At 38.3% G+C, this 17,577-nt stretch overlaps 2 protein-coding genes across 10 annotated transcripts in view; one reads left to right on the top strand and one right to left on the bottom strand.

The window, feature by feature from the left end:
• Positions 1-2,808, bottom strand: part of METTL8 (methyltransferase 8, tRNA N3-cytidine) — a 117,034-nt gene extending 114,226 nt beyond the window's left edge. For 3 of the 4 annotated variants that reach the window (XM_064287005.1, XM_064287002.1, XM_064287001.1), the window contains exon 1: positions 2,539-2,808. The gene's annotated coding sequence lies outside the window, so the exon portion shown is untranslated. The remainder of the gene's footprint in view (positions 1-2,538) is intronic. The other variant, XM_064287006.1, reaches the window with a different exon arrangement.
• Positions 2,809-2,977: 169 nt separating this feature from the next.
• DCAF17 (DDB1 and CUL4 associated factor 17) overlaps positions 2,978-17,577 on the top strand; it is a 38,471-nt gene continuing 23,871 nt past the window's right edge. For 2 of the 6 annotated variants that reach the window (XM_003405985.4, XM_064287000.1), the window contains exons 1-6: positions 3,031-3,506; positions 3,909-4,012; positions 7,981-8,071; positions 11,556-11,692; positions 12,700-12,778; positions 15,604-15,693. In XM_003405985.4, coding sequence (XP_003406033.2) covers positions 3,315-3,506; positions 3,909-4,012; positions 7,981-8,071; positions 11,556-11,692; positions 12,700-12,778; positions 15,604-15,693 — 693 coding nt within the window. In that variant the 5' untranslated portion in view covers positions 3,031-3,314. Of the gene's footprint in view, positions 3,507-3,908; positions 4,013-7,980; positions 8,072-11,555; positions 11,693-12,699; positions 12,779-15,603; positions 15,694-17,577 lie in introns of all 6 variants that reach the window. The other 4 variants (XM_023542856.2, XM_023542855.2, XM_023542857.2 and 1 more) reach the window with 3 other exon arrangements.

Below are 17,577 nucleotides of genomic sequence, written 5' to 3'. Positions count from 1 at the left end.
TTTATGTTAATATTGCGATTTCTTATTGACTTAAGAAATAAGGGTAGGTTAAATCTGCACCGATGCTGAAAGCACTTAGCTGTTTTAAGAAATAAGGGTAGGTTAAATCTGCACCGATGCTGAAAGCACTTAGCTGTTGATAATAGATTCATTCAAACATACTGTTTTTAGAGAAGGCTATTCATCCATTCAACATACATATGCCTTAACCACATTTTCAGCAATGTACAAAGCATGTAGAATTAATTTCTCCCCAGGCTTGTTGGCCAACTATCCTGGGCAGAAACTGAGTAGCAAATTAACATTTTGCCCAATATTTTGACAAATGACAATTCTAATATGGTGCCACAACCAATACATGCAGATTAACATGGGAGATGCCAAAAGTTTACAAGTGGTACTGTGATACCTGGGATGAGTCTTTAAGATATTTAAATAACAGATAAAAGAAAGAAAGTAAGAGAGTTCCAAAAAGGAAATTTCAAGTGTAAAGGCATGTTGGCTTGAGACAGTGGGCAAACATATCAGCACCACAAGAGCAAACAGTGAGGGATGGTTGAAGAGATGAGGCTGAAAACGTGTGCAGGATGTAGATAATGGAGTATCCTGTATACTAACCTAAGGAATTCAGATTTTATCCTATAAGGCAGTGGTTCTCAAAACAAGATTGACAGAACCCCAAGGATTCATACATGTATCCTAGAGGCTATGAGATTTCTCTAAGAGAAACTTTTTATCTTCCGTTTGATAAAAATCTGAAAAAAAAATTAAAAGATACTCTGGATCATTTGAATGACCACCTTAATAATTGCGTACTGCCACAAGATTTCAGTCACACATTTGTGTTTAGCGGTGTCCTTGCAAACAAGTGATACCATTTCTATTGATGGAGGTTAATGAGAAAGGTGACTATGATATGTAAATGATGTTGACAAGTAAAGGTCAAACGAAATCATGACACATTTAACAAAGGAAGGTTTTGCAGTGGTTTAAACTGAGAAAAGACATGAAAGCATTGAGTAATCTCTCAACACAAGGCGATACACACTGGCCTTACTCTAAGGAAGGTATTTGATGGAGAACAGTATAGATTCACTTTTTAAGCTCTTCAGGTCCAGCAAAACAGTCTCATGGTCACAATGAATGAGCATTCATTTGAATTTTATTGATCTTACAGTTTTGCTTCATTTAACTTTAAATGTTTGGGTGTTACAGCTTAGTAAAAGCTACAATAACGCAAAGCTACAATATAAGACCTTTATACCTAGTTTTATATTTGCATATATTTAACATAAAGGAAATACTGTAAGTCAACAATGGAGGCTCCTGAATACCTACTTGGGTTTGAGAAAAACTGCTATGGGTGATTGGGAGCCACTGAAAGATTTTAAAAGGGAAATGCCAGATTTGTGCTTTAGAAAATCACTCTGGCAGCCAGCCGTGTGGAGGGCTGAAATTGGAAGTAGCCAAGACAGACAGAAAGAATAGTTAGGAGGCTACTTAAATAATTTGATAAAATGATGAGGCCCTAAACTACTCAGGGGAAATGGAAATGAGATAGATAAGAGCTACAATCAAAAGAACTCCGGCGTGGGTTAGGGTAGGAGGGAATCCAGGATGACTCTCCCCTTGGTGACTAGGTGATATACAGACCACAGAACACAAACAAGTGGGGGCGGAGGGGAAGGAGAAAAAGAGATGATGAATTCCATCTAGTAATGATTTGAATTTCATTTCAACCAAAGAAAATCCAGTTATCTTTTCTGGGTTCCAGTTTTCTCAGTGACAACTGCATTCATTAACTACCAAATTGACTATTGTACGGTTCTCTAAAAATATACAAAGTACTCCATAAAAAAAAAAAGTATCCTGTAAATAAGTCATGAAAAATCAGCAAAAACCCAGCAGGGTTAAAAGGATACGGCAAATTGTTACTGAGCACTTAAATTGTGACCAGACGCACTAACCTAGTATTGTACTTTGTGCTCTGCCAGATGCGACCACGATCACTCAAATTTTCGCTGGGCACCTATGAACAAGAGATAACATGCCAAGTCCCCGTGGGAAAGGCAAAGATGGCACTTCAAAGGACTTGCAGCAAAGCAATGGGTCACATCTGGTGCAAGATTACTGAAAATTTAGTGTGCTGAGAACTTTGTACCTACAGGCAGAGCTAGTTAACAAAGTATACATCATCTTTTACTTAGAAGAACCAAAGTGGAATATTTTAGGTAGTCCCAAAAGAATGTAAACATTTCATATTTTATTCCCTATAAGGAAAACTATGGAAGCGAGAGGAAGGAAAATGCAACGATTATCGCAAAACCAGCCCGCGTTCCCGCAGGCCACAAAAGGGCGCGGAGGGGGGCGAGGGGTTGCTCTGGGAAAGAGTAATTCAATCCTAGTTTGGTGGGAAAGCCAGCATCTTCCATCACTAACCCATAATACAAAAGCATAGTTTGTAGACCCAAAATGTTTAACCCTCCATCTCCTCCACAATGTCAAACGTGTGGCTGAAGGGAAAGCCACGGGGCATACCTTTAGCACAACGCGCTGCTTGGGGGTCGCATTCGACACGGCGCCCCCCACCCCGACGCCCTGCCCCAGCCTCCCAGAACGCAGGTCGGGGCCTGAGAAGCGTAGGGGGAATCGGGGAAGTGAGGGATGGATCTCTGAGTGCAGGGTGCATTCAAGAAACCGAGAACAGTAGGCGGCAGCACAGTGCTCGCAGATCTGCCTAGAGCCCGCGTGCAATCCCGGAAACGCACGCCAGCCCAACAGCGCAGCCTCCCTTCGACCCGAGAAGGCGGGACGGGGTGGGGCCACAGCGGGTTGAAGGCGGGGCCACGAGGCGAACACGAGGCCGAGGAGCGAGGACCGCGTAGAGGCGGGCCTAGAGGCTGGACCTTAGCGGACTGGAGGCGGGGCCGAAGCGAGACCTCGCTCCCCATTGCCTTGTGGGAATTGTAGTTCTGGGAAGAAACCAGGCTCGCTAAGAGGTCGCTGGGAACTACATTTCCCGGTGAGGAAGCGGCCCTCGGAGGCCGCGCGGTAAGGGATGTGTCGCATTGTCCGCGGCCTGGTTCGGAGCAGGCGAGTGTTGAAGCCGCAACAGGAGCAGGCCGGGAAGGGGGCGTTTTTTTCCTCCCCTTGTCTCCGCGCTTGGCGGCGGCTGAGCTACTGACGAGAGGGTGGTGCCGACTCATCCTTTTCTCTCCCGGCCTCCGTGTGTCCCCAGCCGGCTACCCGTGTCAGCTTTTCCTGGGCCCTGAAGGGAGTTGGGGCCTTGAGGTTCAAAGGTAGCAGCCGCTTCCATGAGAAGGAGTGAGGGGCACTCCCCTCTCCCGCCCCGTCAAGCCCGTGGCCTCGCCCGAACCTCCATGGGCAGGACCCGCAAGCCCAACGTGTGCCGCCTGCTGAGCCGCCGGGCGCTGGGCTGCTTTTCACGCGACGCAGGCGTGGTACAGAGGACGAACCTGGGCATCCTGCGAATGCTCGTGTGCCAGGTGACCGCCTGCTGGCCGGGAGCGGAACAAGGGACAGCGGGGCACCAGTGGTCCCGCTTCCTGTTGGGGTGCAGTTTTTTACGCACTAGGGCCCCTTTTTAAGATAGTCGTATGTGATGGGGTGGGGAATACATTCCCTGAACCTGGCCGATTAGTAAATAGCTATTAAAAGGACTACAGATGCTTTCAGTTTTAAGCTTTTATGTCTTCCTGAAAACAATCTAAAGTTGGTCGCCCCACTTAAATTATAAACGCAGCGTGAGAAGGAATCGGAAATAATGTGTTTAAGTAACATACACGAAATTACTTTGTAAACTGTAAAATTAGGTGTCCAACTTAAAAATGGTGCACAGCAGAGGTTTATGAGTTCTTTCCTAAACCTGAATCCATTGTGTCTTTCAGGAAAGTACTAAGTTTAAGAATGTTTGGACAACTCATTCCAAGTCACCTATAGCCTATGAGAGAGGAAGAATATATTTTGACAATTATCGGTGCTGTGTTAGCAGGTAACTTTTGGTGAATTTTTTTTTTATTTGATGCCCTTCATTTTTTATCTTAACTCTAATTTTTATAGAACCACATGTCTACGTTAGTGTACGTTCACTAATTCTATCTTATGCCAATTCAAATCTGCTGAGCCCCTCTAGTGAATTTTTCATTTCAGTTATTGTACTTTTTAACTCCAGAATTTCCATTTGGTTCTTTTTTTATAGTTTCTGTCTCTCTATCAAAAACTCTAGTGGCATAGTGGTTAAGTGCTACGGCTGTGAGCCAAAAGGCTGGCAGTTCAAATCCACCAGGTGCTCCTTGGAAACTCTATGGGGCAGTCCTACTCTGTCCTATAGGGTCTCTATGAGCCAGAGTCAACTTGACAGCAATGGGTTGGGTTATCTCTTTATTGATATTCTCTGTTTTTGATGAGATGTTGTCATACCTCCCTTTACTTCTTTAATTATGAGTCAAAATCAACTAGACAGCAACGGGTTTTAGTTCTTTCGGTGGATTTATAATGACTACTTTGAAGTCTTTGTTAAATCCTACATCTGGTCACTCTTACAGGCAGTTTCTGCTGCCTACTTTATTTCCGAAGTATGGGTTATAGACTTTTCTGTTTGTTTGCATGTTTCATAATATTTTGTTGGAATGGAAACTGAACATTTTAGATAATGTAGCAACTCTGGGTACTAGTCCCCACCCCCTAGAGCTTGTTATTTTCTTGTTTAATGACTGGCTGGATTATTTTAGTGAAGTCTGTCCCAGCCCCATCCCTACCGGAAGTGTTAAAACTCTGGTGTTGCTCTTCGGGGTGCACAGCCTTGTATATACTTAAACATTTACCCTGGGATGACAGTGGTTTTGGCAGGGCTCTCTTTGTTTCCCTGACTATAAAAAAAAAAAAAAATACCTTGCCATTAATCTGCACTGATTATCAGCTGATTGCCTTATTTGTTTTAACCATGCCCTGAGGTATAAATCAACCCACAGCCTAATTCAATCATATTTGGGTAGTTTTAAAGGGATAGATTTTTAGGTTAGTGTTTAAGGTTTTGCCCCCAAGAGGGCTTCTCCCACCTTTCTCTTTCAATGTTTCTCTCCAGAAAACTACTCGGCCTACACTTCAGTGTGTGTATATACGTATACCTCCAATTAATCTACCAAACCAAAAAAAAAAACCCCACTGCCGTCAAGTCGATTCTGACTCATAGGGACCCTATAGGACAGAGTAAAACTGCCCCATAGAGTTTCCAGGAAGTGCCTGGCGAATTCGAACTCCTGACCTTTTGGTTAGCAGCTGTAGCACTTAAGCACTACGCCACCAGAGTTTCCGTTAATCTACCAGTCTCCTCCAAATTGCCTTTCCCCCCAGCCTCCAGTGTTCTTGAGCATGTTCTCAGGGTTGAACTTCACACTCCATTGCAAATGAAGCCACCTCTTCTGGGAAGCGGCTAGGAACTATCTGCTTTACGGCCTGCTTCTCCCCCCGGCAACTGAGCCAAGGCTCTGGAGCTGGAGATAGGGTTGGTGGCTCATTTCTCTGGAATGACTCCCATTCTAGGAACTGAGCTTTTGGTTTAGGTGTGGGGGGTGGGGGAAATAGCAGGTCTTCTCAGCATGGGAGCTGCCCTATAAGCCAGGACAAAGGTGATGAGTGGGGGCTGGGCAGGAGAAGAGAACCACCACCTCTCAGCTGCAGTACCTTGGTACTTAGCATCAGTAGCAGATAGGTGGAAGCAGTATGAAAAATTCTGTCATCCTTTCCCTCTTGGGAAGATAGCCCTCTAACTGGGAGTTGGGGGAAGAAGGGCCTTGTGTCTTGGTTATACCAGTCTGTAGTGGAGTTTCCGTCTCACTGAGCTGGTAGCTGGGAAGGAGGAGGAAGGGAGAATAATAAATACCACAGACTCTAATAATTCTTACCAAACTCTACAAGATTTTCTTGAATAAATGTTTCTTCATTTGCCATATGCCCCCAGGACCATTTCCAGAGATTTTAAATGGTTGTTCTTTTATAATTTTCACCATCTTTCACTGGGGAGTGTATCTGCAGAGCTTCTCACACTGTCATGCTGGAAGTGGAAATCTGGGCATTTCCTTATATGACCATATTGTCATTATCACACCCAGCAAAATCAGCAATAATTCTTTGGTATCATTTAATGCCCAATTTGTAACTTGCCCAATTTGAGGTACCCATTTTAATTAAAAATTTTTTTAATCAGAGTAAAACCAAAACCAAACCCATTGTCATCAAGACAATTCTGACTCATACCAACCCTATAGGACAGAGGAGAACTGCCGCATATGGTTTCTAAGGAGCACCTGGTGGATTCGAACTGCCAACCTTGTGGTTAGCAGCTGTAGCCCTTAACCACAGTGCTTGCTACCAGGGTTTCCAATCAGAGTAAGCAGTATTGATTTGTGATCTAATGGGGAATATAAATAGTGTTAAAGAAAAGGTCCCCCCCGCCCCCCCCCCCCCATTTAGACTGAACTCTTAATCTTTCACAGAAACTAAAAACTCACGATACAGACAGTCCTGGGGAAAGTTTAATTAACTAGATAAACCGTAACTAGTCTATAGAATGCAGACACAAACACTTAGTAAACCAGTCCAAGCCATCTCCTGCTGATTAAGTGAGTGACACAATCATTATAAATTTCCTTTTGGGAAAATCCCCTAAACTGTGTATAAGCTGATCAAAATTGTAATGTGATGAGTTCATCTCCTCAGAGGGGTGCCCTCTCTTCTCAAATGTTTTTTTCTGCCCAATAAAACCTTTTAACTCAAATTAACTTATTGATCAGATTTTTTCTTCCCACAAAAGTATCTAATTTTGAACTTCTTTAGCATGCCATTCAGAGGTGTTTAGTCCACAGGTTAGAATCACATTTGAGATTGCTTTAATTCCTGTGAAATTCTGTTTATTTCAACCTTTGAATCAGTGAAAGAATAGTAAAGGTGAATAGTGTCTCTTTCAATAGTAGCTTTATTTTCAAAATTTAGCAGCTAAAAGAATGCACAGTGGTTAAGAGCTCAGCCGCTAACCAAAAGGTCGGCAGTTCGAACCCACCAGCCACTCCTTAGAAACTCCATGGGGCAGTTCTACTCTGTCCAATAAAGTCGCTTTGAGTCAGAATCAACTTGATGGCAATGGGTTTGATTTGGTTTATGATCACATCTCAGTAGTAATCAAAGAAGTACAAACTAAAGGTAGGATACTATTTTTCACATTAAAAAGATAGTGCTCAGTATTGGCAGAAATACAAACTTGTTCAACCTTTCTAAAAGGCAATTTGGGAATGAAAAAACCTTAAGTATTTTTTTTTCAATTCAATAATTTTCATTCTAAAACATTGGGCCCCTTTTTATTCACAAATTTTCATTTCAAAATATTGAAAAAATAGTATATGAAGTCCACAAACTTTAACAGATATTCATATTCAATATTTAGAGGTGTAAGAAGAATTCAGTTATGATCCAATTTTGGAAAATTTTCAGGTAGGAATATGCATATAATGAAAACCTAGAAGGAAATGTACCAAAATGTCAATAAGTCGTTATTTTTGGTAGTTTTATAGTATTATAAACTATTTTAATATACTACGTTTTCAGGTTTTTTCCTCCAAAAAACCTGTTGTCGTCGAGCTGATTCCTACTCATAAAGACCCTATAGGACAGGGTAGAACTGCCTCATAGAGTTTCCAGGGAGTGCCTGGTAGATTCAAACTGCCTACCTTTTGGTTAGCAGCTGTAGCTCTTAACCACTATGCCACCAGGGTGTCCTCCCCCATGATATATAATATAAATTGTGTGATGGGAAAAAAACGTTAACATTTAGTTAAGAAAAGGAAAGCAAAATAACATCGTATTTAGATATTCAGAATCTCTGAATAGAAAAAAATCACTCATACCTGAGCAAACACTGTCTTTGTTATCAAGAAGAATAATGTTTTATTTTCCTTTTTTCCCTAGTGTTGCATCAGAGCCGAGAAAACTTTATGAGATGCCAAAATGTTCCAAATCAGAAAAAATAGAGGATGCTTTATTATGGGAATGCCCAGTGGTAAGATTTGCTTCTAGACCATTTGTTTCTAGAGCAGTTTTAGCCTAGAAAAGCTGGTGATTATTAATAAAGTGTATAAAAGGAATAAAACTTAAATATCATAGTGATTTCTGAATCTTTTCAAGGAATCAAGAAGAGAGTTTATCTTTTGGTTTTCATTATTCCTTAGTGAATAATTTCTGTCTTGACTATAAGATGTAAAATGATACCCGTGAAGGGTGTGCTTCTTAGTTCAAGTAGATACACGAGACTAAATGGGCAGCTCCGGTCCAAAGGCGAGATGAGAAGGCAAAAAAGGACAGGAGCTGGTAAGTGGACACGGGAAATCCGGGGTAGAAAGGAAGAATGTACAGTTACATTATAGGGGTAGCAACTAGGGTCACATGTGTGTATAAATTTTTGTATGAGAAACTACCTTGAGCTGTAAACTTTCACCTAAAGCACAATAAAAAAAAAAAAAAAAAAAAGGTAATTAGACCGCCAAAAAAAAAATTTCTATTTTAAGGAATTACATACCAACATTATGAATATATTTTGAAAATTAGATGCTGTTTTTAAATCTTAAACACTAGAAAAACTTCTAAACTGATAAAAAGTTTTATAAGCAATATAAGCTAATTTATAATTATTCTTAACATCTTATGTATTATTGCACTTAATATATAGAAACAATAATAAAGTATTTATTTAGGACAATAGTTGTGTTACATGGCTCTTTGAAAGTGGATTCTTATGAGTTTCCTCTACAGATCTTATTAGGAAAATAGGATAAGTTCATCCATCAGAGCATCATTGCCCCAGTGTGTATTTTTCAGTACACTGTTTTCAAGGCCTGTTAACAGATACATACTTGCCAGAGGAGTTGAGAGGAATCAAGGGTCTGTGAAGGACCTGCTGAGTTTTAAAAGTTAAGCAAGTTTATTATAGAATAATACTTCTCAGAGCCTTTAAAACACGAACGTGCAGTGATTGTTCAAACCATCGTTTCCAAACTTTTTCAATCATAGAACTTCCATTTAGGAGGAATATTAGTTTTACATGAGACTGGTGTTCTAAGAAATGCCACAACAAATTAATCAGGCCTGTGAATCTGCTTGGTTGTTCTTTAGGAAATACAGAATATCACAACATGTGGCCAAAATAATATTTAAATGTAAGAGGCAATACTTTGAATTTACTATTGAAAAATTTTTTTAAGACTATTATTATTATTCTTATACAAAATTATGGTCTTCCGGACCTGCTGCTTTTGTTTTCCCTGGAGAAGAATTCTCTGTGCGTAGAAGGCTGCTTTTTAAATATTAAAACATTTGAAATCTGTGTTTTCTTCCCCAAACCCTTAGTGGAAGCTACAAATAACTTCTGCATCCTCAATAATTTAAAGCCTTTTAATCCATTTTAATTAAGGGAGGAAATGACACATTTCTTAACTGAAAAAAGTTGCAAACACACCAGTACAAAACATAAAAATTTAGAGCAATCCTGCAAAAATATGATTTCTAGTCACCTGATTCCTGTTTTCTCTTTAAACATTTTGTTCTCTTTTGGAATGAACCAAGATATTCCACTAAGAAAAACTAGGAAGCATATTGTATTACTGTTCACATACTGATGTCAAACTGTTGTTAGGTGCTGTCAAGTCAGTTTCAACTCATAGTGACCCTGCGTACAGCAGAATGAAACACTGCCTGATTCTGTGTCATCCTCACAATCATTGTATGCTTGAGCCCAGGGACTGGTCCCTCCTAATAACATGTCCAAAGTACACGAGATGAAGTCTCACTATCCTCACTACTAAAGAGTATGTTGGTTGTATTTCTTCTAAGACATATTTGTTTGTTCTGGCAGTTCACAGTATGTTCAGTATTCTTCGCCAGCACTGCCATTCAAATGTATCGTTCTTCTTCAGTCTTCCTCATTCACTGTGTAGCTTTTCTACCTTTATCATGATGTTGCTTACCTGCTTTTCCATGACAATGCATAAAATACCATCTTTGGCTTAGGAAAGTGGTTCAAACCTATTATATATGCCTTTGAATTATGGCATTGGCAAAGAACATTGAATATACCATGGACTGCCTGAAGAATGAACAAATCTGTCTTGGAAGAAGTACAAGGCAGAATGCTCTTTAGAAGCAAGGATGGGAAGACTGTCTCATGTACCTTGGACATGTTATCAGGAGGGAACAGTCCCTGGAGAAGGACATCCTGCTTGGTAAAGTAGAGGATCAGCAAAAAGAGAGGAAGACCCTCTACAAGATGAATTGACAGTGGCTGCAACGATGGGCTCAGGCATAGCAATGATTGTGAAGGTGGCACAGGATTGGGCAGCGTTTTGTTTTGTTTTGTTGTACATAGGGTCTCAATGAGTCAACTGATTTTTAATGACATTACATATGCTGCTTCAAACTCTTCCCCCTCCCTCTTTGTAAAGGCAAGGTACAGAGAGTACATTTTTTAAAAGTTTAGTATCTCCATGAAAGGATGTGTAGATAAGACACCGTAAACATGTTTACTTCATTGCCTGTGAACTCGTACGAAAGTAGTTAATTAACTTAAAACAGCAACACCAAGAACGCCTTGTTTCTTTTCCTAACATTTGATGCATCTTCGGGAGTATATATATAAATTAACTGTGCCTTCTTTCTTTTGTATTCACTTTTCAGCCTAAGCAAACACTAGATTAATTTCAATTACTCTCTTCCTAACTATCCTCTTAGAACTATCCTTTATTCTAAAATCAAAGAGGAACCTTTGCTTCTCTTTCTCCTCCTGCTTTAGATTTCCACCTTGTTATAGCTCCTCAATGACAGGAACACCCACGCAGCTACCTTCTCCACTCTCTGGGGTAAATTCATTGGTGACACAGGTCATCTGTAAAACCAGTTCCATCTTCTGTTCTTTGGCTGCCTTTATTCTGGATTCTAGTTTTCATTTGAGGTTGAAGTAGAACCATAATAAATAATGGCGTAATTTGCACTTTTGCCATTTTGACTCCCATCAAAAGGAAAATGAGTCTTGGAGTAAAGAAAAAAGATGATTCTTAATAGCCATGTTCTAGGAGATGATTCTTAATTGCCATGCTTTTATACATGGTTTTAAGAGCTCTTATTGTTAGCAACAGCAGCAGCGTTATTCGTACTCCTGCTACTAATGTTATCATAGGGATCAACTAACATTTGTTGACTATTTATCAATAAATTCATAATTATTGTTATTTTATATAATAATAAACTAATAGCAGTAATAAATTAGTTCAGGCATTGTTTTACACATTATGTGAATAAACTCATTTAATAAGTTGATGAAAATAATTACCCACTGTCTTATCTTTTCTTGCCGTCCTTATTTCTGCACTTAATATTTCTTCTTTGGTTTATTTACTTATTTGACTATTTCTTTAAGTGGTTAGCTATTTTCTCTGAAATTGTTCCTGGCCATGCAGTTTCGTTTTTACACCTCAATTTTTTTTTTTTTTAAAAAGGGGGAAGTACTTCCCAATCCATCAGATTATAAATCCTCACTCATTGCACTGACTGCTCATAATTGGCTACTTCGTATATCTGCAACTACTGGAAAAATCCTTGAGAAGATATATCTTGCTTCCTATTGCAAATTCAGGTATTAACTATTCAAGACTTTATTATAAAAATACAAAGCTCAGGAAATTTCAATCTTTTTTTTTTTTTTCCAGTTCTGTGGTACATACCAGGAACTAGGTTTATAAACCTATTCTCTTGTTCTCTCCTCATAACCTCATAACTATGCTTGAAGATCTAAGCATAGAAACCCTGTGTCACTGACCTTTGTGTCCTTCATAAGTACCTAACCTGTAGTAATTGCCAGTTAAAAAAAAAATTTTTTTTAATTCTCTGTGATTTGCTTCTATAGGTATTATTTTATATATAGGGTATATTTTATGCTAGATTTATCTGAAGATTAGTCTGTTTCAGTTAATTATGCCTAGTACAATCTTAGAACTTTTTTAACTATTAGTTTTGTAAATAAGAGGTAAAGTTTTGAAGTAAATACATGCATACAAGGTATGAAAATAACATTTTAAAGCTTTTTATAAGTTTCATTTTAAAGTAAAAATGATTATTTTGTTTTCTAAGTTTTGAATACTTTTAGATTAGACATAATTTTTATTCATCAAGACTCTAGAAGGATTAAAATCATATGTAAGGTATATAAGTTTGTGTGTGTGTGTGTGTGTATATATATTTTTTTTTTTGAAGGAGCCCTGGTGTCACAGTAAGTAGTTAAGCACTAGGCTGTTAACCAAAATGTTGGCAGTTTGAACTCACCTGCTGCTCCACAGGAGAAAAATGTGACAGTCTGCTCCCGTAAAGATTACAGGCTTGGAAATGCTATGGGGTGGTTCTACTCTGTCCTATAGAGTCACTATGAGTCAGAATTGACACAATAGCAACAGGGTACATATCTTATGGGTGTATATCCATTGTAGGGATTGATAGGAGCTTCTGCTAGCTATTTGTTTTTTAAAAATAAACCTCTTTTATAGTTTAAGTAACTAAAAACTGTTTACTTTTAAAATATTATATTTTGCTTTTTAAGTATAGAGAAACTCATCTAAATGAATAAACATTTCATAATTCTTTTAAAAGATACTTGAGCTGGGACACTCCTCAAGAAGTCATTGCAGTCAAGTCAGCTCAGAACAAAGTCTCAGCAGTGGCCCGCGAGGTACACGTCTTTAAACATTTAATCAGATGGAAAGTTTGTTTCCATAGGAATTTGTCTGCAAATTTGTTGTCAAAGAACTGATAATCTTTGATTTCTGAAGCATATTGGTAGGTAGATCTTTTTTTTTTTTTTTTGAAGAATTAGCCAAGATTTACTAGACTGTAAAAAAAGAAGTTTAATTCTTTGACTATTAGGTTGGCAGTTCAGATCCACCAGCCACTACTTGGAAACTCTGTGGGGCATTTCTACTCTGTTCTGTAGGGTTGCTATGAGTTGAAATCAACTGGACGGCAACGGGTTTGGTTTTTTGGTATATATATCAAGTAATTTTTTTTCTGTTGGTGATCTTAAGAAATAAAACAGCATTTATTGAACACTTTTTAAAATCGATATAGACTCTGCCCTTAGAGATTTTCTGTTTCTTCATGCCCCAGGACATCTAGGAAAACAAATATTTATTTGCTGTCTCCTCTTGGCAGAGTCTGTGCTCTAGGTCTTTGTTATTTTTAACTTGAACTACTCTAGCTTTTTCTTACCAATGTCCATTATGACAAAATAGCCAAGCACTGCTCTGAGTGCTTTACCTGTATTATCTCATTTAATCCTCAATACAACCCTTAGGGTATATAGTATTGTTTTCCAATTTTACAAATGAAAAGACTGTGACCCAGAGAGGTTGAGTAACTTACCTGAAGTTGTAGTGTTAATAAGTGGCAGAACCCGAATTCTAACTTGGGCAGAGTCCTTGCTATTAAGTATTACATCATACTACCACTTCTAGAAATTCCTGCAACGCTGACTGGCAAGGAAAGTTTATATGAAAATTTAGAGCATCTTTTTAAAAATTAAGTAGCTCCTCTAACTTTATCTCATTTAGATGGCAGCATCAACCCTTCCCTTGCTAACCCTCTGGTGTATTGCCATCGTGCTGTGTGCCAAGTAAACGTGCCCCTTGAGTGTAAGCTTTCTTGCAGTGAACTCTGCTTTTCGTTCCTCTCTCTTGTCTATTTTCTTTTGTGTCCTGCTGAAGCCAAGTAAACTATTAGTTGACTACTTCCATTTATTTTTTTACTCTGCTTATCTATAGGGTTGCTGTGAGTTGGAATCGACTTGACGGCAATGGGATCTATAAGCTTTTTTTTTAAACCTTTTTCCTATATCCTGCCCAGTACCTTCCATTACATTAATAAGATAACTGCATGCCTTTTATTGATGTCTCCACACCCTTTTCCTGATTTATTTGAGTATGACAATCAAGAGAAAAAGACTGGCCATTGTGTCCCTTGTTAATACTTGTCTCCTTACACTCCCACTGCAGTAAAGGAAAACTCACAGAAAGCAAAATAGTATAACAAAGTAGGGAAACATTTTCTGAGAATTCTAAAAGTGCCTTGTCTAACTTGCCTTTTTTTAAGAATGTAGATTACTAAAGCAAGAACCCCGGTCTAGTTCTATACAGCACCGTCTATTAAAGTTTTTCACTTATTATCATCTGGATGGTACAGATGGTTAACATGCTCAGCTACTAACCAAACAACTGGAGGTTCAAGTCCACCCAGAGGTACCTCCAAAGAAAGGCCAGGTGATCTACTTCCAAAAAATCAGCCATTGAAAACCCTATGGAGCACAGTTCTATTCTGACACACATGGGATCTTCATGAGTCAGAGTTGACTCAACGGCACCTGGTTTTAATGTTTTCATAAAAGTCTTATTGGTATTTCTGCATTCTAGACTCTGGGAAACCCTGGTGGCGTAATGGTTAAGTGCTACGGCTGCTAACCAAAAGGTCGGCCGTTCACATACACCAGGCACTCCTTGGAAACTCTATGGGGCAGTTCTACCCTGTCCTATAGGGTCGCTATGAGTCGGAATCGAATCAATGGCAATGGGTTTTTTTTATGGGTAGACTATTTAGAATCTCTTTAACCCTTAGCCACTAACTGCTGGCTCTTGGTTGGGATAGATAAACTGTCTTTCCTTTGAGGTTTGGGAGCATGGAGGGAGTCTGATTTATACCTTGAAGGTCTTGGTTCAGTCAAAATTCACCCCTTTCAAAGGGAGAATCTTTTGGGCTTTAACCGCTAGTATCTTGTTTTGTTTTGTTTTTTTTCATTTGTTTTCTAACTTTTAGTCATGGCGGTTTTGATTGCTGGTGTTGATGCTCAGTCTTTAGGGTTCCCTTGCAGCAGAGTCTGACTGTGATGGAGCAGACAACCTTTGTCTACTACAAATTTAAGAAATGTCCTTAAAGCCATTCTGGGGAAGTACAACAGATTATTTTGTATTTCATAGTAGGAAGATATTGACTGTACCTTGCTCTTCAAAATAAGGGAGCTTTCCTCTCCACAGTAGAGAAACCACTCAAGCTTCGATTGTTGTTTTTTTTTTTTCTCATATGAACACGCTGCTCATATCAGTGCAATGCTCCTTTTTAAATGACATGACCATGTTAATTACTCGTCTTTCAATTAGGCTGTTTATTGTTATTGTTTGAACTCTAATTTACAGTATAAATTCACAGCATTTTGTTACTAAGAAATGTTTACTGTTACGTTTTCTTTTGTGGATTGTGCGGGGTGGGGAGTACGTGTGCGTGCAGGTGTGTGTGTGCGTGCCTGTGTGGCTGAAGGCTTAGTGGACATATTTTGAACATGTGTGCCTTCCTGTTTAAGTGATTTTGCAATCCAGATTGATGGATGTTTTTAATTCATAAAAACATCTATTTAACCTCCTGCTTGGACAGATGGATATTTTCACGTCATTAAAGCAGAGTGTGTTTGAAGTACATTTTAGAGCTGCCTGTAACTTTAGTTTTTTCTTCTAGGCAGGCCTTCAACAGTCTGTTTTGCTGTACCTTGCAGTGTTCCGTGTTCTACCTTTTTCACTCATAGGGATTTTGGAGATCAACAAAAAAGTAAGAACTTGTTTCTTATTTAAATGTATTGTTAATTTTATGCAATAAAATGTAATGACAACATTTAGCTATTTTTTTATTGGATGTTTTAATTGGGAATGTTCTCCTGACTATGAAAATCTTGCTGACCTGGTTTGTTTCAGAACAAAATAGATGAGAACATTTGACTTGAGAACACAGTCTAATCATCCCTTCATCTTTCTGCATGTTTTATGCCTCTCCTGTGCATAGTGTTGATTACCTGTGGTCACTAACAAACTACAATTTTATAAAACTGCAAAATGAGTAACATTTTTCTTCAAAAGGACTATTGCAAACTTCTTAGAATGATCCTTAAGGGAAGGTGAAAAACTGCAACAAAATGCCTCATTTTAATTGCAAGACATAGGTCTAAAATTTATTTTATGGTATATAAACAAGCCTTATAATTTTTGAATTTTCCAACTCATTCAGTTGGGGTTTTAATGCTTTTTGTTTTGGGGGAGCTGTAGGAGGAAAGAAGGGACAAATTTCCTTGGGTAAAAAAATCGATAGTCTTCTGCTTTCCTTTTATAAATTGTTATTTACTCTGGATGAATAGTAATTTATTCCACTAGCCTTATTTAAATGCCTGAACTATTCTAGAGGACAAGCTCTTGAACATCTAGTAATATTCATTAGCAAACAAGATGAGTGTATTAAAAATTATTTATATGAAATAATCATAATATACTAAACTACAGAAAAGCTAAAGAATAGTATTAGCTATCATTTATTATTTGTTTTATGCCAGACACTTTAATAACATTATAACATAATTCGTTCAATTAAGAAGCTAAACAGCTACTCAGATCCTAAGACAGTAAATGAGAGAGCTGGAATTTTAACCTAGGTTTGACTCCAAAGTTTAAATCAAATTTTAAAATAGGGTGGCGACTTTATCATAGCATTCATTATGTGAAAATATGTTTGAATTACACAAATCCTCCTTTTCAAAGTGGGGAGCCAGGGTCAGTGAATAAAGAGTCATGAGCTAGTTAAGATCAAAGAAAACCATAATTATTTTTCTAAGAGATGACAAAAAAGTAGAGCTCATGAAGTTAATTGTTCTCTTTGTGCTTATAGATTAAGTAATGGTGTGTACTTTTTACAGTCTACAGCAGGAATGAACACTTAGCAAAGTCACAGATTGTTTCTGTGTATTCTTACATATCCAAGGTAATCATTTGAGGGATTCAGTTTTGATTATGGTTATATGGAATTGAAGTACATCTTTCAATTACCATGTATAATAAGACTACCCAGTAGCCAGTTTCAGAATGTACTGAGCTGTTTATTGAGGCAGTAAATCTTCACTAAGTAAAAAATTTGTCTTGAGTAGAAATAGAAACATATTTTTACTTCATTCCTGGTTGTACTTTCACTGCTATGAATATTTGTCGGTGTTGGCTTTTGTTAAATATTAAGATAGGCACAGAATCAAGTTCTTTATCAGAACCCAGGGGAGAATCATAACAGGATCCAGTGCATAGAACAGAAACAGAAAGGGGACAAACAATGAGGCAAATACACCAAGGTCAGCTAGGTGTTTGGTTTTTAAAATGTTTGGTTTTTATATGACTGATGAAAAAATTCAAGAACAAGGTGATAATAAAATTCTGAAGTTAACTATTTCTCAATAGAATTACTTTTCTTGATCCAGTCTTTTCATCTCTAATTAGCTAAAACTAAGTCTTTACATAAAGAAATTTTAGCATAAAGAATGGATCTCTGGCATAATAGGCATGGTAAATACTCATTTAGAATGAGATGGACTCAGTGTATTCCTGTGTCCATGAGGAATAGGGTGTGTTATCAATGGATATTAGCAAAGCTCTGAAACAAATAAAATGAAGCAAATGAATG

Source organism: Loxodonta africana, chromosome 6, assembly GCF_030014295.1.
Source record: "Loxodonta africana isolate mLoxAfr1 chromosome 6, mLoxAfr1.hap2, whole genome shotgun sequence".
NCBI lineage: Eukaryota > Metazoa > Chordata > Mammalia > Proboscidea > Elephantidae > Loxodonta > Loxodonta africana.
This window is presented reverse-complemented; position numbering and strand designations above follow the sequence as displayed.